Raw genomic sequence first — 22,199 nt, forward strand, 5'->3', positions numbered from 1 at the left:
GGTGCGATTTTTCATTTTCCGCCGGTACGAGTTCCACGAACAGGACAAAAAGTATTCTCTGCGTGGAACTCAAACCGGCCTGTGGTTGTTAAGCAGATCATTACAAGTATGGTAATTAGGAGGGAGAGAGGAGCCTGCTGTAACATTGCAAAAGGATGTGAGATTCCAGAGACAAAAGCATGGTGAAACCTTGCTTGATGTAAGACATAAACAGAACAGTACACAACTCTTTTTCTTTGTCAAGAACCTTTTTTGTATTTTTTTCCACTTTATTTATTTATTTATTCATTTAATGATTTTTTCATCAACCCCACCAATACCAGTACCATTGTGGAGCCACTGAAGGAGTTCTTCAATTGTTACTTCAGTCATTTCATTATGGAAGATTCCAGCAGCCGACTCGTCAACATTTATCCACCATCTACGTCTTGGTTGGCCCGAGACTCTATAGACAAGAAATTGTTACTCCTTGAGCTTGCTGCACCAAAAGATCAAAAGCAGCTCGGAGTTCACGCACGACAAGTGAAAAAGGCTTAAAGAGGCTACAATCAACAAAGACGGTCACAGTGGAGATAGAAAATAAAGTCATGAAAATAACATGCCGGACATTCAAAAAAGAAGCACGCCAGACAGCTTCTTCTTTTTCTCATGTTTCCCAGAGAAGGCACCAGAAAAACCCTGAGGCGCAAGTTAAAAGCTTTAAGGTGACGGTGTTCAAGATCCCAAAAGAAACCGCCAATAACATCGCCTTTCACTCTGTTTATTGGCTGAGTGTCCCCGACCGTAAACTCGTCCACATCCCATTATTGCCAAATTTGAACCTTTCCAACAAAAACTATTTGCGAAACCAACGGGATGAGAGCTCAAAGGCACACCATTTGGAATGAACCGATGGTCAACCAGGGTTAAAGTCTTGCAGCCCATGATGAAAAACCACCAGCAGAAAGGGAAGCGTATGTGAACGGGCAGCTAATATGTGAACCCAAAGTCAGAAGCCTGCCTTTTGTATTTGCGAAATGATTTCCCCAGTTGATGTGTTTAACCATTATCAGTAACTTGAGTCTGATATTGACAAGAAAAAAATCAGAACAGTGAGTCACGCACCTACATGCACTGAATGAACAAGTATTAATCTTTTCTTTTCTGCTCTCTTGGCTTTTTTTCCACACACCAAGCACACACTCGTCGCCATTATATGCATTTGTACTCTGCTTACATAAAACGCCTGTACTGCACACACTCATCGTATGTCACATACAATCATCTATTCATGGAATTGAAATGTCATTTGTTCACAATTTTAACAATTAAGATTAACATTGTCGAATATTTCTCAAATTAAAAGCAGAGAATCTCTCCATACAAGAAACACACTTGATGAAATCTGAAGAAAATGTCTCATGGATTAAAATCTTTCCTAAAGCTGTCTCAGCTTGCTATATATAAAGAGGAGTCTCAATCCTGGATCATAAATGACTACTCTTTACATTAAACAGCACAGTAATTGATCCAGAAGGTTGATACGTAACCATCCAGGCGACAATATATAACAAATGACTGTATACACAATTACTAATTTATGCGCCCGTAATAGTAACGATCCAGTATTATCCACAGACTATTCTCCAAATCAATTAACCTGTCAGCTAATTCAACAATTACTTATAAAATAAATAAAACCCTTTTCAAGGCACTCTCGAAGGAAGTGTTTTGTACTGTTGAACAATGCAATGTCGACAAAGAGCCAGCAAAATGTAAGGCAAAGAACGCAGAGCACCACATTTTTGGTATTTTCACAGATGCCGGCAGCTTGACGCAGTTACAAATGAGCGGTTCGTGTCCTTGTGGGTATCAACACAGTCGACTTGTTTCGCAGCCAAAGAAGCGGCACACACTAAATGAGGCTTGCACCCGCACAGATTTGGACCGCGCCTCGTGCTGGACTTGCACTGGGTACGAAAATAGAGCCCTAAAAGCTCAGAGCTTCTCAATCATCAATCACGTGATTCTGAGTGCACCGTAACAATCAAAGGGGGTGAACTTTTGCTTTGCTTGGCCCCCAATCAGAATATTAAGCAACCAAGCAACAACTTCCAATAGCAATTTTAATGAATTGTGTGTATTGCAGCCAAACATATATCCTCTACAATCCTCATTTATATTAGATACACATTATAATACAGTGCCGGGCAGTAGACGTGTTGCTAGATCAACTGCATTTCTCAAAAATGAGGCCATGCTGTCGCTGTTTTCAACACCAAAAAGCTTTCAGTAGTAAAGCTACTTTTCCTTTGATGTGACATTATGTACCGTACTATCCTCCCGATGCCCGCCCTCGACAATTCCCATGCCTTGTGCAGAGCAGTATGGATTGTGGAAAGTGTGCAACTGGATACACATTGTAGAGGAGGAGGCAGAGGAGTGTATATCTCATCAATGCCCACGGGCGATACATTCACAAATTCATGTTATTTATCTTTCAGTAAGACATTCACAAAATAAGGATGCAAAGTAAATCCTGCTGGCTTGTGTGTTTTGTGTACATTGTAAAAATCACAAAAATAAACAACTTTGGTTGAATTCTCAAAAATTGTATGAGCTTTACAATCTGGTATGAGATATTATAATAATCTTAAACCTGTACACAAATCAACAAAGTGACATGTTCCAGTTATGTATTCTGAACTATTGTTTGTCTCTCCTAAAACTACAAAATGTGCATCTTCCCCGCTAAAGAGTGATTGCACTGCCAATGGGCATTTACTTTTGTTGTTTATGCTGTTGAGGGACTTAACACAGCTGACTTATTCCCGGCCAATCGAAGCAGCTGCCCTCATTCCCTTTATATTCAGCACAGGAGAGGAGCGTGGTCTACATCAGAGGTCGCCAACCTTTTTCGCGCCACGGAGCAGTTCATACACTTTCCAAATATGTCTGTTTATTTTACTCATGCGCTAGCTTGTGCATTTAATATTAGCGTTACGCAACGCTGACAACTTGACATGCGTTAAGAGTCCGTCATAGATGGATGTAACGGAGAGAATGCGGTCACTTTTCAAAATGAAATATTTTTCAGCCTCGGATAATAAATAAACCGGAAGTACTGTACTTTTGTTTTTCTTTCTTCCATCTGTGCGGCCAAAGTGGAATGCGGTCCGGTACTGGTCCGCGGCCCGGTGGTTGGGGACCCCTGGTCTACATGGCGGAAGCCTAACGGACTCTCTGAGCTAAGTACAGTAAAGGAACTGCAAGAAGATCTCCATGTGTGGATGATGTAGAGTTGGCCGCTGTAAAGTGGGCACTTGGAGATTGCCTTCAACATCCGATCGTGTGTCCATGTCATGAATATTGAAGATGTTCCAGCTTTTACGATGAGCGCACGTGCGCCTGACTACCAAAATAGGGCCCTTTTTCTGCTTACGAATGACAGAAGACAATGTTAGAGTCAGAGCTGGTCATTCCGCCTATGTGACGGACCTGTCCGTCTATCCGTCTATGACGGACGCCCATTTTGTTGGCGATAAACGATTGACGGGAAACTTAAAAGAATAGTCGGACTAAGATTAGTCGGAAGCCCATCTTTTCCATCTTTGTAATTATCTATCATCTATTTACGTGGTGAGGCTTCAAAGGCCGGCAAGGCTACCGTTTCCCGAGGCTTTTTGACAGCTTCAGAAAAAAAAGGTCCCAAAAGGAGACACATTTAGTCCATTCTTTAAGGACAAAGACCAAGGATCTTCATCTTTATTTTCAATGTGATAAAAGTAAAACCATTGTAACTTTTTCCCCCCCTTTTTATTAATGGAGGAACTGAAAGAAGTAAGAGTGGATATTGGCATTGCACTCACGGTCTATCAGAACCTGAATACATTTATTCAAGAGCAAAGCAGCTAAGGGCACATAATGCTTTTGTTGATGGCACTTTCTCCCTGGCAGAGTAAAGTCTCTTTCAATTACATAAAAGTAAGAGTGATATATTTCTCTTATGCACTGCCAGATATACATGTAGGTTGAATTTTCTTGAATTTAGGTTCAAACCACAGATGCCTTAATCTTTTACAGACAAAAAATTCAATATGTTTTAATCAAAAGTTATATTTCCAAAGTTATGTTTAAGCCCTCTACAGGTTGCACTGGTCAATATGTTGTCCTCTGTATGAAACGGTGACCTCCCCACAACTCAGAGCTGAGTTCACAAAGAATGAACTGCGGCTGTTGATAGCACCTTCAAGTGCACTTGATTTATACAGCAGTGTGCGCCGTCCTAATGTCCTATTCACAAAGGATGTAACGCAAATGATATAACTAGCACAAACACGGCCATAAGGTTTGGCAGTGGAGTCTAGTTTGCACCTGAGTTCCCCCTGGTTGCAATAAGCCACACATGGCAAAGTATAAATGCTGGCTTTGCGCCAACAACACCGTGGCAGAACAATGGCAGTTGAAGAGGAAGTCAATCCAAACATTTTTTTTTTCAAGAATACGTTCTATGCAGGCCCACTAGTTGAAACAAGGCATTCTGGTTAATATTACGTTTGTGGAATAAGTGTTAATCCACTCGTTTTTAGCCATCTCTGGGGACGGCCATTTTGTCACTTCTGTCTCAGGGCTCAGGTAACGACCAATCACAGCTCACCTGTTTTCTGAAGCTGAGCATCTGTGATGTCATTTTCAGTTAAAAGAATTGACAAAATGGCCGCCCCCTGAGATGGCTAAAAGTGGGTGGATTTTGCTGCTGAACTCATATTCCACAAACAATATTAATCAGAATGCCTCGTCTCAACTAGTGGGCCTGCTGGGAACATATTCTGGAAGAAAATGCTGATCGGGGAGGTATGGGCGGAACTGTCAGAAAACTGCCACCAAAATTCACATGTACATCTCTACTGATGCCCACATAAATCTCTGAAAATATCAAAATGATCACCTCAATAATTTGGAATATAAGCATAAGTGTTTTCCTCAATATGAAAGCGCCTATGGAGCAATACAAATAAAATCCAAAATACAGTGGCGAATGTTTTGATATTTTCCGAATTTGAAGAGGGCATGAGTAGACATGAATTTTCATAATGATTGGTTGTAGTCTACTGACGTTAACCGGCGTTGAGCTTTTTTTTTTTACATTAAGCACTTTAGACTGTCTTGGTTCCAACCCGTTCCCCAGAAATCCAGGCAAGAAATACAACAGCTTCTCTTTCTAAATATTCACTCACGAGAACGCCTGGCGTGACGATGCCGTCTCCATACTGCAATCGTTGCTGCTATGATCCGGCTTCCAGAGAGGAGTGCTAAATTTACTACACCAGCATTCTAAAGAGGTCATTTGCTTCACTTAAACTGCGTGTGGCTATTCGCGCTAGTGAATCAGACATTATTTATCAATGATTTGCATTGAGGTGGGCAATTAACACCGCAGCACCGAGACATACTCTGCTTGGCAGCGCAGAGTGAAGCATTTCACCATCTGTGTAAGCATTGTGAATTAGATGCCATCTGTTTGCTCAATATTTACAAGTTAGTGCCACGCAATCATTTTGGAAATTCACCCTTTTGACATTTGTGAAAATCCACGCATTGATATGGTTAGTTTTAAGAACAGCTTGATGTTGGTTGTTTGTCTTCATGTGCCCTGCGATTGGCTACCAACCAGTCCGGCGTGCACATCACTTCTCGCCCAAAGTCAGGTTGGATAAGCTCCAGCACATCCGCGACCCTGTTGAGGATAGACAGCATACTGTATGAGATGGATGCATGGATGGTCCCTTTTATCACTAATTTGTTTTAATTTAATGAAAATGTAATTAATTTAATTTAATTCAATTCAATGCGGGTCTGGAATGTATCCCCAGCGGTAACTGAGGGTTCACTGTCAAATGAATTATATCCCTACTGATTGTATATTGATAGGCTTTCAGCTACTTTCTTACTCTGTATAGAGCAGAACCTCATTTTGGTATTTACTTTCAACTTCATTTTATGGTAAATGAAGCTGTCTGTTATTGGAAAACAGTTATTACAAATTCACTGAAAGCATCTTGAATGGATCTTGTCTTTTTGAGGAGATAAGCCGAGTATCATGAATTGTAGACATTCCATTTGGGAAAATGGAAATGTTCAAACATTGCTTTATCAGACATTTCAAGCGATGCAATGCATAACATCATCACAAGAGCAAGTCCGTAGGAAGTGATAAAAGAGGGGTAGGTGCATGGTGACCATAATTGTCTCCTTTTGTACAAAACTGTGTCTATTATTTAACCATACAGCTCATTGCCCACCAGGTGCAATGTGCAACAACTGAAAGATGTTGCACATTTTTAGGTAGTAAGATGAAACAAGTCAATTAAAAAAAAAAAAAAAAGAGCATATCATATGCAAGGTGCAACAGTCCATTGCAGGAAGCGATTTGCTGTGAACTCTACAATCACTCCCATCCGATCTTGTTCTCAATATAAAATGGGTTTTCTTTAAAGTGGAAATCAACCCAAACATATTTTTTTACAGAATATGTTCCCAGCAGGCCCACTAGTTGAAACACAGCATTCTGATTAATATTGTTTAATATGAGTTAAGCAGCAAAACCCACCCCTTTTTAGCCATCTCAGGGGGCGACTATTTTGTCGCTTCTGTCGACTGAAAATTACATCACAACTGCTCAGGGCTCAGGTAACAACCAATCAGGGCTCAGCTTCAGAAAACAGGTCAGCCGTGATTGGTCGTTACCTGAGCCCTGAGTAGTTGTGATGTCATGTTCAGTCGACAGAAGTGACAAAATGGCCGCCCTCTGAGAATATTTATCAGAATGCCTTGTTTCAACTAGTGGGCTTGCATAGAACATATTCTTGAAAAAAATGTTTGGGTTGATTTCCACTTAAAGGACTTTAATCAGCAACAGGAATATTTACACGTGACTCTCCTGTACCGCAAATTCTCTTTTACGTTTTACACTGGTGGTATTACATTTTAATGTGTGTGTGCGTGTGTGTGTATGTTTGTTTATTCTGTCATCATATAGTAATAGTAGCAATCAAGCAAGCATTAAAGCTTTGTAAGTATGCTGGATGGTCTGAGCAAAGAAACAAACTTACAAATCAAACATTAGCACAACAGTGCAATACAGCTGCAGTCTTTATTAGTATCACAACATATTAACCAAATTGAGTTTAATTTTTTTTTTCACCTACAACAGAAATTCTTTGCAGTTCATTGTTTCTGCTTTACTGTATAATTTCCCTTTCTAATCAAAACCATACTGTCCTCGAGTAATGCCTTTGGGTATTTGCAATATACTGCCATGTTCCGTAACTTGCATTAAAAAACAATTAAGTAAAAATTGTCTAAGTTCACTAAGTTGCTGCGGGCGCTTCAAGAATGTCACGTCTCCCCGGAATCCAGTGGTAGTGGTAGTATTTCCACACATTGTTGGATTCGGGATGGGCAAATTAACAGATTGGTGGAATGAGAATTATTTTGATTGTGTGGAATTATCACACCGTTGCTAGTGAGGCAATATGATGTGCACTGCTTGCAACCAGAATAGGTTTGGTCATGTGACGTTTGCAAGCTGAGCCCTGAGGCATTGTGATGTCATTTCAACAGCAAGAGAAAAAAATGGACACCCACTGAATTAGATATCAATCGGAGGGATTCCTCTGCTTAATTCATCTTCAACAAACACAATATTAATCAGAATACAGTGTTTAACGGTAGTCTGGTGGGGGCACATGACTTCCCCTTTTAAAGAAGAACATGCCTGCAATAGTGTACAGTACATCCACGCAGACCTCTGCTAAGGCACAACTATTCTGGGCAGCTAAGGTCTGCTCAGTAAAACTTCAAAATATTCAGCGTAGAAGAAATTCTCCTCTCCTGGAAAGTGAAGGATTATTATTGTCTAAAATGAATAGAAAAATAATACTGCGTATAGGACCACTAGTGCTGCCTAGAAAAAGGATTGAATGACAATGAATGAATGGCTTGTTAATTTTCCCAAGAGTCAAATAAGGAAATTTCATCAAATGGCCGTCTATGCTTGGAGGAATACATTAGCAAGTGTTACAGTACACCGACTTCAATGCTCAAACTGCACACATTGTTCATGTACACAACAAGTCAATTGGTGTTACTATATCGCATATCGGATAACTTGCCTTGGCAGCTGAGCAGTTCTTCCACATTTTTCTGAACCCCAGTTGTCTCTATTATTCAAGAGCCACACCACGTTACCAACAAAAATAAAAGCTTTCCTTTCGAAACAATACTCTAGTCAGCCAGCAAGGTAACAGAAGAAGTCTGACTTTGTTGTGACATTACGAACCCTGATAATTAGCTAGTGCTAACAGTTGTAGAAGTCAAGATGTAAATGATTGAGACATAGGTAACCTTGCACTATTCTCAAGTGAGAGATATATAACTACTTTTGTTGCGTGCAAATGGACGCTAGGCGATTTACGACCCACTACTTGCCTTGCCCTTTGGCGTTGACATACCAAACCACTGGCACAATGTCAAGAAATTTGGTGTAACTGGTTTTAACAAACCCTCTTTGGGAACATTATGAATGGTTCTTAGCACAGAGCTGGTTACAAGCACACAGCTCTCGGCTCAGAGTCTGTGAAAATATTTTCTTTTCTTCTATTCAAATTTGTCTCACGTTTGATGTTCTTGACTTAAATATGAGTTTCACAAGCTTCCGAGCAGAGAGAGGTGGAGGCATTTTCCTCAAAATGACTGATCTGGCCTTCGGGCTCAATGATCTGCAATTCACACACGGCAAATGGACGTCTTCTTTCAGATGTCCTTTCTCCTTGCAGCGCTTGACTTTTTCTACTTGTGTGACCATTACCCCCCGTGTCTTCAAGGCCCACACTTTCCGCCTGAAATGGAAAAGGACACAAATGATGTGCAATTAGGGTCAGTGGTTGAATTGACTGCAGGGAGGGTGGATGTCTCATCAATCAGATTCCGGTCCCTGGAGTCTTTAGGTGAAGATCCGTGAATTTGGATTTGACATTTAAAGTGGTTTTCCCCACTGTTAAATTGGCTGAAATAACATCCTTCTACTCTGTCTTCCTGATTATTTTCTTCCAAGATTGAATGTTAAATCAACTCTTTATCACCGCCATTTGAGCAAAACCACAGTGTGAGAGGACGTGGTTTGTTAGTTTGTAGGATTGTGCAAAAATATATAGAAGTGATTTTCAGAGGGATGGCACACATCCAAAGGAGTAACATTTCGGTGAGGATGCAAACAAAAGTGTGAATCGAATCGAATTTTACTTTTCACTTTCTCCATTTGCTTGAAATTGGGCCAAGTTGGACAGTGGCCCAGCGTAACAAAAATATTACTGTGTTCTCTTTTTTTTTTATGTGCAATCCTGTCACCTACAGGACAGTAGCAGAAGGACAGGTTGAAGATTTTTGGCCTTAGCGATCGCCACACATTCTACTAAGCCCCTGATAGACCAAACCGACGTCGGAGGTCGTGAATGCGCCATCTGTTTGGTGTAGTGGCCACCGTCGTAGTGTCGTAACCTGTCTGTAAGCATCTTGTGGGCGTTTACGTATGTTGAATCGGCGTCGCCAGTCATGACATTTGGTCACTCTGATTGGCTGTTAGCTAGCAAATCAGCGCTCGGGGCACCAACGGGAAGTGACAAAGGCGGAAAAACAGTGAGCACGCCTCCGCAGCCTTAATCTTCTTACAAGTACAAGAGCGAGGGTTGACAATGTAAGTATTTCACAATACCGTGTCAAGAACGTGACGGTTTACTTCGCGTGGGAGTGAGCGAAGAATATAGCCGAATGCATTGTTTACGTTTTTGTAATCCGCCCCCGGCCAACAGCTTTCCGTTTGAATTTTTCTAACCATGAGAAATGGTGACTACCGCCGCCGATGGTATGGAAGCGTATTACACATGCGCAGAAAGTGCTTTAATGGTCAGCGTCGCTGTCTGTCGTTGCGGTGTATTCCTCCAGCGTGACGTGCCGACAGCCGGCCGGGCGCCACAGGGGGTAAGCATCTGTCACTGTTGGCCAGCGTCTTTTTGGTCTATTTAGGCCAGGGGTCTTCTATCCTGTTCCTTAAAGGGCCGGCGTCCTGCCTGTTTTCCCTCTCTTCCTTCTGCAACACACACCTGATTCAAATGATCAGGATCATTATCCAGCTTCTGCAGACTTTGCTGATTATCTGACCATTTCAATCAGGCGTGTTGCAGCAGGGAGAGATGGAAAACAGGCAGGACACCGGGCCTCGAGGAACAGGATTGAAGACCCCTGATCTAGGCCCTTTACACATCGTCGCTATCCGGCGGAAACCTCAAATGTCCAAATATGGTCAACTTTATTTTTTTTCCACAAATTACACAATTTTAGCCTATTTAAAGTGGTGGAAATAGCAAATACACATACAGTATAAAACCACAGTTACATGGCCGCTTATGAACGCAACCTACGCTTGAGTGTTGCAGAGGTGTGACAATACTACTTCCGTATCCTCCCTCTACGGAAGCCGTGTGGCTAATGGCTGCCTCTATTTACCGTCTGGGTGTTTTGTTGTGGGGTTTTTTTTTAGACGATAACGATTGAAAATAGTAAGGTTCACTGAATTAAGTTGTTGACATGTTTGTTACATATGGATCGATGCTTCGCTACAGAAGGACCCTCAATCGTGTGTCACGGAGGTAAGTCTTTCATTCACTTTAATATCCACTTTATAGACGGGGTTAGTTGGATCATTTTTTAATATATTGCAGCACTAGTGGCTTTAAACCTTTAAGAAGGCTTTTTATGAAGGTGTTGTAGCCTAAATGAAGATTTATTGTATTGTATTGCATTTTTAAGAATAATTGTGAATATAATAATCATACATTTGCTGCTATAATGATGCTTTGCACAACTAACCGAGAGAAGACCAGATGGAGCCACACTGACGATTGCTAAGATGAAGATGATTGCTGAAGTATCCTGCCAAATCGTTGATTTCTCTACTAAAGATTTCTTCATGTCTTACCACACATGTACTAAGTCATTTTCCAAAAACTACATGCATACACATAGACAAACAAATACAAGACGTTCCAACTGCCCTTTTGCTCACCCCATCCTTTAGAGTTGGAACGCCCATGTAACTAGGGAAGTCAGAATGAATAAAAAGAAAGGAGCCAGGGAGACTGTTTTAGAACACACTCAATAATTGTATTTACAGTTCTTCTCCGTTCTCCTTGCAAGCATAAAATTAAAAGAGAGTGTCTTCATTTTGTTTTATGTGGTTTTCATAAATGTCTATCTGATAAACCTGACTGTATTGTATTGTACTGTATTGTATTGTATTGTATTGTATTGTACAGAGCAGATATTTGCAGTTGTGACGTTTTCAAAGCCTTTCTACACGATGGGGGTTTCACATCAACGCAGATTTTGAAGTACTAGGCTGCCGCCGGCTTGGTTTTTGTACTCTTTTAATCAATGCAAGCATTAAATTAGCGATTGAATGCATTTTTAGGTAATATTATGTGGACGTGAGTGTGCAATAGCAATATACACTAAGGTATAATACAACTTAAACGAAGCGGTGCCCGTGAACTCAAACAAGCTGGCATTTTTTTGTTTGTTTTTTTACCTCCTCTAAAGTTGTCCTTTTCATGCAATGCAGTGTTTGCTAACTAAAGCAGGATGCTTTTTTTCAACAAAGTAGTATTTTGGAAGATGCAAAGATTACATTTAACCTAGACAATATGTGATTGATATAACATTCAGATTTTCTTAATGTTATATAAAAGACCTGTTTTGAGCTGCACTAATCTAATCTGCAACTAAATGACATACCGGCATAGCAATAAAAGCCACGCCCTTTTGAAAAGCAAAAGCAGAAACGGCAGTAAACCACATAAAATGACAGACACACTCTTTGACACTTAGGAATGTAGCTTGTACAATGAGTAAGGAAAGTAAATGGCAATGAATAGCGACAGCACAAACTGTCAGTGAATAATCTTTGTTCCTAAGACGATTTGGGCAATAACTATGACAGCCATTAATTCTCTCACAAAGACTGCTGATCACTGCTATTACAGAGATGTGAAAACATTAGAAAGCAAGAATCTTTTAACCAATTATTGATCACTAATGTGGGATTAAAGACATGTTGTATGCATTGATCCATAGCAAAGGTATGCCACTGTAACATATTTGAGAGTTGTTTGAATTGTCCTTGTATATTCTTGACCTGAATTAACTGACCACCCCTTTTTGACCGCAAATATTTGTTTTGCAGCTGCTCCTATAATAAAAAGTCAACATTATGTGGCCAGCTCTTTTCTATAAACCAAAGGTATTCTCAACAGGGGAGTCAAATCCATATTTAAAATAAAAAACTCGACGCCGGTTGGCTGACTCCGACCGGCTAGGACCAAGTGGGTCGATTGAATATGCAGGACGGAAACTGTGGACGGAGGGTCGCTGCCCCGCTCTGCTAATTTGGGGGCTAGCGGGCTAGCACGATAGGGTCGCCACTTGTAAGTAAATACAGTATTTCACGCATTCCTGTCTCAAATCAACCCAAACCTTTACTATTTATACACCATGTAATCACTAATCAATATCGGAATTTAAATGTGTCATTGCGGAAAAAAAAAATGAAAAATTAAAAGTTAGGAATGTGTGTGTGAGGGACGGGTGTGGGGGATTCGCTTTAATTAGATATCTGGAAAAAAGAAAAGAACAGGCCTAATCCTTAACATGCGTCACCATTGTCAATAATGAAACCCCGAAATAAAATAACATTTCATGAGGTTTAATACCCTCAATTTTTAACGTAGTATTTTGTATGGGATTTAATTTGCATTTGGCTCCACTTCCCCCCCATGTAAGAACTATTTGATATCTACCTTGCATGTATTGGAGTTGCCTTTTAAGCAGCGATGGGCATCTGTTTCTCTAAAGGGATGGTGTCCATAAGCTTCTCCATCTTTCTCTGGAAATCTTGGAATGGTCATCATAGGGCGAACATCCCCAGGCTTTGTCTGAACAATTCAGCAGACATGATAAGAGACGTGGGACTTAGTCATACTTTAATCATTCTATCATTTCATATTCGAAGGGAAGTACAATTGATAAGACAGTAACCCTTGAATGCCTTGTACCTTTCTAGAGTCCATCAGCCTTCTTTCAAATCTTGCAGGTGGATGCATGCTGCTTATAGACGCCTGTGGTGACATAACATGAAAGAAAAATGCCTGACAACCTATACGTATACATACGTTGATCCTCCTTATTTCAAATTATTGAACTTTCACCTTTGGACAGTTTCACACAAAATGTAAGGTGATCTTTCTTGGCCTATGCAACACTCCTTTTTATGTAGTTGTAAATAACACACAAGGAATTCAACCCAAACATATTTTTTTCAAGAATATGTTCTTTGCAGGCCCACTAGTTGCTAGTTGTTACCTGAGCCCTGAGTAGTTGTGATGTCATTTTCAGTCGACAGAAGTGACAAAATGGCCGTCCCCAGAGATGGCTAAAATCGGGTGGATTTTATTGCTTAACTCATATTACACAAGCACAATATTAATCAGAATGCTGTGTTTCAACTAGTAGGCCTGCGTAGAACATATTCTTAAAAGAGATGTTTGGGTTGTCTTCTGTTTTAAGTACTATGCACGAATTTTGATTCAGGGTAAAAACTGAAGTTGTACTTACATATTTAGTTTCACGTCCCAAGGATTTGGCAGGGTTGCTCTGGAAACACAACAAAGACATAACACGCTGAAACAAAATCAATGGCACAGCACACAGGTTGTCCCCTACTGGGGAAAATAGTCGTCCGTTAACGAAAATAAAAAGTGAACTGTCCTTTTCAATATGAACCACTTATTTCTGCAAAGCGATTGGAAGTGAAAGGGACAAAAGGAAAAGCTAAATGATTGACTATTATTGAAATTTGTGTGCCACAGTTTCTGTGCCTCTTTCTCAGGTTGCCATTTCCCTTGTTGAAAGTCTGCGGAGTGATCTTAGACTTGTGGAGGATATATGCATGCATGTATTCCAAGCGCACACACGATGGATAACTACAAGAAGGTTTCTCCCTTTTGATCAATAATGAACGGATGGCTTCAATCATCAACCTGATGATTAGATAGTTCAAATTCACTTTTATCTCATTATTTCCTTGGGAAACATTTCTTTAATCCAATGAGTTTTCCATTTTATCATGTGTCATTTTTAGTTGAGAATTTCACTTGTATCTATTTTATTTGTAATGAATAAATGCATTTGGGAAATGTCTTTGTCCAATCAATCAGTCTACATTTAGAAGAGTAAAGTCATGCTGCCATCTTGACTGTCCTTCTGAAGCCAAAGCCGACGACCTGCTCTAAAGCTGCTGCTGTACTAATATCCATTGCTTTTTGCTTCTGGCATGTTGAAATGAAAATTGTCATCCTGTCTCCTGAAATGATGCTGATAAGTCTGATGTGAAATCACTTTTCTGTCATGATTATAATCTACACACTATAGCGTTCATTTTGTTCAGGGACTTAAACTGTCTGAAAGACGACGCGTGATGATGCACTGATTTATGTTATGAGGCATTACAGAGCATATGAAAAATAAAAGGGGAACTCACTATACCGGCAAACTGACGTCAGTCGTCAACATCTTGGACGCCGGTTTGCTCTAAAATGTAGCAAAAATAAACATCTGTAATAATTAACAAAGCAGCACTTTGCTATTGATCAAGGGATTGGTCTGAACCCACTTGTGGATTGGAATTAGCCAATATCTCATCAATTGCCGCATACAGTTCCTCGGACTGCTGCCGGAGCTCGGCAGGTGAGCACATCTGATAAGCACACAAAAGGAATGAGGTTGCAGCTCAATTATGACATCTACGGCACAAATGTTCAGTGATGGGTGTTCAGATACCTCAGCATGGGTGTCTTCATCAGACGTAGCACGAGTGATGCCTCTTTTCAAGATGTTCTCACTCTCCACCTGCTCATCTATTACCTGTGAATACGAAGCACAGGGGATGGCTACAGACCGTAATCATCTGTGAGTGATTATACATTAGACTCCCACGTCACTTCTGCAAGATTTGTATTCATGCACTCTGCATTTATCTGATAGTCATCGACTGTGTGGCTCGGCTGTATAAGTATACCACTAAGACATCACATGGCAAATCAGTCAACGGCATAATGAGGTGCTTTGATACAAACACAGTAAGTGAAAGTACCTGCTGATCCAAGAGAACGGTGTTTGTAGGGATTGCAGCAAGTGATTTGTAGCTCGACTTAATCTTGTGAGGCTTCGGTATGCAGAGTGGGAAGAACACGCATGAATATGAATTAATTCACAGTTGAACTTAATGATTACATTCATCAGCTTAGCTGTCATTGCTCCAGGATAACAAAAATAAACCTTTCAGTCATTTGGTCGGACGCCAAATAATTAAGTGCGATTAGTACTCAATAAATATTCTATTGGCTGCCATCAGGTGGGAATGCTGGTGGAAATGACAAGCTGAGGACAGAGTGATAATTGGCTCCTAATGGACACTCAACAGCGTGGGTGTAAAAAGTCTATACAGTTCTGTTCAAATGCCATGTTTTTTGTGAAAGAAAAATCATGTACACTTTATTTGCCCTTGATGAGTACAACTCAGTGTGGAGAAAAAAATCTATAGATCATCTGAGAGGGGAAATAAAAATAAACAACTAAGATAGTCTGTGTGTACAAGTGTGTACATCCTCTTATTACTGAGGATGTGAGTGTGTTTGGTTACAAGCAACATTGAAGGAGCTGCAGGATTTTTTGTTTTGTGACAACAATTTCCTGTTTTCTTCAGATATTCAACTACGCTGACAAAACAGAAGTGTTATCTTGCAAAGAAAGGAAAAAACACTTGAAATCTCCCAAATACAAGTGGGGAAAGGTGTTAAGAGCCAATGAGGCCGAGGTAGAATATTTTAACCATAATTTCAAAAAGTACAGTACCTACACAGGCCAACTGTGCTCATTAGTATGTTTGGTGTAAACATAATAAACAAAATGCTATAGGATTGTTTTTCTTGCAAAAAAAACCAACATGCTGGTTTTAAGAAAAAAAAATGCTTGAACCACGCACCTTTGGTTCTGAATCTCGCGATCAATGATACAACTATGAAACGTGATTTTAAAAAACACGCAGAGAAAAAATATGACAGAATCATCTCATTATACAGTGAGTTTGAACGCTTCTCACTTGTCTTCAAAAGGATTTTTCAGAATTCACAACCAATACTTCTCTGACTGGCACATCTTTGTCAAAGCAGAATTTTGTCTGCGTTGATCGAGCTGTATGTAGTCTATGCAGCTGTGGCCAATGTTTGGACTGGTGAGTGCATGTCTGCATATCAAGTGAGCGAAAGCCGAGTCAAGGAACCGCATGTATCCTCGAGCGTGTTCAAGTGGTGCACGTGGCAAACAGAGTGGCTACCTTTCTTTTTTTACCCTCCCTGTCACTGCAGTCTGATATTCCACTCCCCGGCCTCGGGGAGGGCGTGGAGCGAAGGGAGAAGGAAGGGGATGGAGTGAGGTCTCGAAATAGTGTGGCGGGAGAGGGCGTTGGCGTGGGAGAGCTGACGGGCGAGGGCCACCCGGAAAAAGCGACGGGCGTGTAGCGAGACGGCGTCAGGTTGGGTGCTTTGGGGAAGCCTTGCGGTGATTTACACCTTCCGCTGGTGAAAGAAGGGAGAGGTGATGCGGCGGCGCTGGCTGAGCGGGAATGCGACGGAGAAGACAAGGGGGTGCAGGGAGAAGGGGATCGGAGTCGATCGGAAAGCCACCGAAGCTTCGGCAGGGACGAATTCGGCTGCTGACTTTTCTCTGTTGGAGAAGTGGCTGGTGGATGCAAAAGTGTAGGATGAGTAATTTGTTTGGCAAGGTTGTGCTCCCCTTTCCTGCTGAGGTACAAGTGAGCAAAACTCGGTATCAACTCAGGAGGCTTGAAGACATAAGAGTGCTCCGGTGTTATTTCTTTGCTGATAGGTGGAACACATTTGAATTTTGAGCTTAATCTTGATAATGGATCTCTTGGCAGTGCGGCGCTTTGCAAAAGCGGTGGCGAGATAACCTGCTCCCACTTTGGCACGCTTCTGGGGCCAACCTCCCCTGAGCACCTTTTAACTGGAGTGTGAGGCCTACTGTGCTCATTAGGCAGCTCAGGCGGGGGGGCCGTAGTAGGCCTAATAGGCTCCCTGTGAGCAAAAGTTTGACTATCTAAGGATGTAGATGATGAGAACGGAGAGGAAAACTCCAGGGGAATAGAGGCCACGCTGGATGCTGCTGAGCATGCATTGCAGAAAGTGAGGGTCACGGGGTTAACGGGCCAGCAAGGGGTGTAAGGCCTCCGGACGGAAGCGGACAGAACGGGCAGTCGGCCTTTCCGCAGGATGGCTGTCAGGAGGGAGAGTCTGGTGAGGGGAGGCCGGTGCCGAAGAGGAGGGGACTGTGGACAGATGGAAGAAGCCAGGCTGTCGCAGGATGAGAAACAGGATTGAGGGATGTGAACCAGACTAGAGCCCGGAGCAAGAGCGTGCTTTCTGATCCGAACCACAGCGGGGGAGAAGACGCCAGAGCGCACCGATGAGCAGGGCGAGACAGTGCGGCTGAGAGAAGTAGGAGAGGCAAAAGAGGAAAGCGGCATGGCGGGCCAGCACTTGTCTCTGTCCCAGCTCTCTGAGAGGATGGACTCTCTGGATGAAGCCGGCGTGGGGAACACGTGTCCCGAGCACGTGGGGCTCGTTGTACGATCCAAGCCGGCGGGCTTACTGGGAGAGAAACCCGAGCTAACCTCAACACGTCCTGAGGAATCGTGACCCCACTGCTGGGAAAGGCCCCGGTGTTTATTAGCAATTGTCTCCATGGAGGCGGTGCCGCTGTGTTTGGGTGTATTTTCAGACTGGCCACCCAGTGATGTGGAGGTTTGGGAGCGGCTCACTTGGGCCAGTAGAGACTGCAGCTGACAAAAAAGTGAATTGACATTTTCTTAGTTAGGGCTGAGAATTAAATTCGGTCAAAATTGGTTCAAGCATTAACTTTATTTACCTTTCATGACTATAGAAAGTACTATGACACGTTGAGACCTCAATGAACAGATTAACATCTTGTTTTATAAACTGTAAATTGTTGTCATTTGAGTTAACTTTTCGTAAAGCTGTGCAAATTTAGAATTACTTTATGTCTATTCTTATCTTTATAACACAGCCTTCTTTTGAGGAGGCTCCCTTACCTCATTTGCCTTTGCTTCCTTTCCTGCTCCATGCTGCGGTGAATCTTTGGTAAAGATTGAATCCACTTTTAAAATCTGCCCACCCGACATGGTCTTGCCGCTTGTCTTCTCATAGGAGCCAGCTACGTTCTGACAGGGGAAAGGCAAAGAGAAATCCGAGAGAGTGAAACATGAGAGGAGCCTGAGGTGAACTCCAGCAAGTCCCCTGAGCTTGGGGGAGTGTGCTTGGTGTCAAAGCACCACATGTCCCGCACATAGAATTCACATGGACTCACACATGTCATGCTGATGTGAGCGAGGACATCCTGATGCATAAATTAGCGGTGTGCGTCAGTCAATTTCAAGCATTTATTAATCACCGAGAGCATTTCCGTCACTTAATCAAAATGATCTATTTGCTCTGTTGCACTTTTATCAATGTTGGCGTGCAAACTCCGGAGTGTATGTATACATAAACAGCATCGTACAGGAAGGGAGAGAAGTCAAAGTGAAGGGGGCACCCCAAAGGGCACCTTAACGTCAAAGTGTTTAGTCCACTTTCCAGTCACCCATTTCAAATTCAAAATGTGTTTACAAAAGTTGTCAGGTAAACACTTGTTTGCAGACAGCACAAAGTTTATTATTGGTACTCTAGAGTTTTTATGACCGTCGGTAAAAGGTTAAAGTTCATTCAATTTGATATGCTGGAGACAATCGCACATTTGTTCCATGTTTCACATTCCAATTCTCAGCATTAGGAAACAAGAGCTCTCAGCCGAGGGCGTGGTCAAACCAAATCACCAAGCATTGGTAGATTCCTCCCTTCTGTCGCCTAGTATGTACTGTACAAAAGAGAACTATAGCGACAAGTGCAGTAAACCCCGCCTCGTGTGAATGGCTATTAAAAAGATCAATCTAACACTTATATTAGAAACATTTATAGGTGGGAGCATCAATTTATACTGTTCCGCTATTCACAGCAGGCCTTTTTTTTTTACTAAATAAGTGAATAACATTCAGTAAACATAATGATATGAACTTGCAAGACTCTGAATAAAAGTAGCTTGGACTAGGGCAATACAAAGAAGGGCTTCTAATATTTTAAACAAATAATCCGCATAGAGGTGCAACATTTTCCCTGATATGATTCTGGGGGATTATTGAACAACAAAGGTACCAAATAATTATTTTTATGCTCCAAGGAAATTCATCATTTTCCAGGATTTGTTTTCCCTTCTTTTTGGCCTCCACTGCTTGTTACCTCTGCCATTTATCATTTCTGACATAGACGCCAACATTCCCGCTAAGTGGGCTCCTCTATATATGGCATGACCCGATACAGAGATGACAACCCTCCATTTTACTAAATCAAGGACACAAGTTGCAGCTCTGTTTTTTTTAGACACACAGTAATGAAGCGTGCAAAAGGCTGGCAATGTGACATTTTTATCCTGGGAAAATAGTTCACAGATGAGGCAGCTTATATTAATTATATCTTGACAGACTGTGTGTCAAAAGCAAAGTCATTTTACGTGCATCAATATGGCTTGATCAAAAATACAAAAATAAACGAGATGTCTGATTCATTACCGTAACGAGATGTCTGATTCATTACCGTAGTTTCACAATCACAAAGATCACAAGATATTGAACGAATGTTAACACAGGTGTGGTATATTATATAATATATTGCAGTAGTATTGTAGTAGAAAATTTTGTCTTTTCTCTTGTTAAATAGCAACTTTGTGTTTTTTTAGTTTGGTAGGTGCTGGCCTAATAAATCCCAATCAGAATGTACATTGTGTATGCTCCGCTACATTAATGGTTACACGGTGTTTAAAGTCTGTAACAATTATAGATAAAATAAAAAATATATATTACGAAACAGAACTGTTTTAAGTTGTAAATAAATTAATATCGCTTTTAAAAATAAGCCATTTCAATGCAGATGGAACATTTAGAGTTTGTTGTCCTGTCCAATGTTTTCAATCAATGGCTTCCCCTAAGAATGCCATCTGATAGTGGTCGCCTTAGAGATTCATCTGACTTCAGGAAATTCAAAAGGCCACATTTGCAATTTATTTTTTCTTTTAAAAAGATCACTGAGCATCTTGGGCTATTCATCACCGTGCGGATTAATTAGCAGTTGACTCCTCATCTAACCACTTTGCATTCTGCCCACTGGCAGTGTAATGTAAGGGCAACCCACCAGAATTTCGCTCATGTGTCATACAGTATGTGATTGGATGATTTGCATAAGACAACCAAATCATTTTTGCTCACTTTACACCGGTGTCCAAAAACAAAATGCAAATGCATTTGAATTTAAGTCATTTGGGGCGATGTGAAGCGCCAAAGCAACGATGCAGCGCAAACAGCTGCCTATAGAACAATAGGCGACCCACAGACATTGCGTAGCGCCATCTACATGCACCTAGAACACTGTGTATCCTTGGTACCACGTTATGTTTGCTCCTTATTTCAAAACCAGCAACAGCCAAATGTCACCCGACTCACTCGTGTGTCTTTCTATCTAATCGCTAGTTCCTTGGTTCTTGTCATCACTTTTCAGCTTTGTTCTCTCCACAGACTCATAGTAAACATTGATCCTGTTTGATGATTGCCTTTGCCTTTTGGACTCACGTTTATGGATATTGTGTCCTTCGCTGTAACGAGCACAACCTGTTTGTATTATTGGTAGGTGACTGTCTTTTGCCTTGTATTAGTGTTAATGTACCTTGTGTTAATGGCAAAAACATCACACAAAGTATATATGAGTCGCATCACTGATGAACACATGAAGTCTATTATGATAATCAGGCAAAAGATGCCAGCAATGACAACATTTTTTACAGTATGTCCATATTTTGAATTTGTATAATTTTGAACTATTTTTAAGCATGTCAAAAATATTTTAAGCAGATTTTTGGGGGCTAATAATGTTGTACACTGTTTCAATTCATATTTATGTTCAAAAGTGTGTAGTTTCAGTCAGCTCAATAAATGTTTACCCTTTTGGGGTAATGACCTAAGGTGTGCTTTGAGTTTTGGCCACCTGCCGGTTTGACTTTGATATACCATATACCCCAGTTGTAGGTATCCTGTTAGTAAGGGTGATGAGCAGCGAGCAAGCACCCCACTGAGAAGATATTTGAAGTCATGTATGCAGCCAGCAACCTGGTGTTGGACATCAGAGGCAATCAGCATACCAGGGGCACCGTTCGCTGTAATATTTGGTGTTATACTCGCACCTATTAGCACATTAAACTCTCGCACGCCCATCAAGCAAGACTGCTGGGGCTCGGTATCAGCTGCAAACGATTTCTTTGGGCATTCCTAAAGTTTGTGATTGTTTGTATGTTACCACTTGTTTGTGTGATATTATTGTGTATGATTACTCAAAATATAACCTATAGTCCAAAATGTGCAGTATATTTTAGGTTAAAACAACTCTGAGTTGATGAGTGAATGGTCTCCATTTATAACAATACTATGATAGACATGTAGTCAACACAGGCTGTATCTCACGCACATTTTGAACTAAAATGGGGAAAAAATGGTCATATGCCCTTTTTGAACGTATCTGCACCGTTTGATGGTTGCGATTGAATCCCTTTAGGTATTTAGGAATTTCTTCAGGTGGTGCATTTCCATGCCAAGAACTGATGGGTCCCTTGGGAAATTTGATCCTACAGAAGACAGGGAGTCAGTGACTAAATTAAAGGATGTGATATATTCAGACTCCCTCATTGTCATCAGGACTCTGGCAGTCTTTGAAGACTGTTGCTAGGGATCCCAATGCGAAGTGACTTGCAATAATCAAGCCGACAGGAGACAAAAATATGAACCTATTTCAGTGAGGGAGAGAGTGGGGCTAGGTTTTACAATACGCCTGAAGTGGTGAAGGTGCAGAGGTATTTGATGTTGGCCTCAAAGGTAAGGG

General features: G+C 41.3%; 1 protein-coding gene across 4 annotated transcripts in view; it reads right to left on the reverse strand.

Moving 5' to 3' along the window:
* Positions 1–274: 274 nt before the first annotated feature.
* The window catches only part of mlip (muscular LMNA-interacting protein), a 28,802-nt gene continuing 6,877 nt past the window's right edge, over positions 275–22,199 (reverse strand). For 2 of the 4 annotated variants that reach the window (XM_086045912.1, XM_086045915.1), the window contains 10 exons: positions 18,278–18,406; positions 17,840–18,007; positions 15,242–15,313; positions 14,929–15,012; positions 14,762–14,845; positions 14,635–14,679; positions 13,705–13,743; positions 13,146–13,208; positions 12,891–13,025; positions 7,102–8,879 (listed from right to left, as the gene is read on the reverse strand). In XM_086045912.1, the coding sequence (XP_085902038.1) occupies positions 8,673–8,879; positions 12,891–13,025; positions 13,146–13,208; positions 13,705–13,743; positions 14,635–14,679; positions 14,762–14,845; positions 14,929–15,012; positions 15,242–15,313; positions 17,840–18,007; positions 18,278–18,406 (1,026 nt within the window). In that variant the 3' untranslated portion in view covers positions 7,102–8,672. Of the gene's footprint in view, positions 5,717–7,101; positions 8,880–12,890; positions 13,026–13,145; positions 13,209–13,704; positions 13,744–14,634; positions 14,680–14,761; positions 14,846–14,928; positions 15,013–15,241; positions 15,314–17,839; positions 18,008–18,277; positions 18,407–22,199 lie in introns of those variants that run through there. The other 2 variants (XM_086045914.1, XM_086045913.1) reach the window with 2 other exon arrangements.

Source organism: Filicampus tigris, chromosome 11, assembly GCF_054856515.1.
Source record: "Filicampus tigris isolate MCC_2025a chromosome 11, RoL_Ftig_1.0, whole genome shotgun sequence".
Taxonomy (NCBI): Eukaryota; Metazoa; Chordata; class Actinopteri; order Syngnathiformes; family Syngnathidae; genus Filicampus; species Filicampus tigris.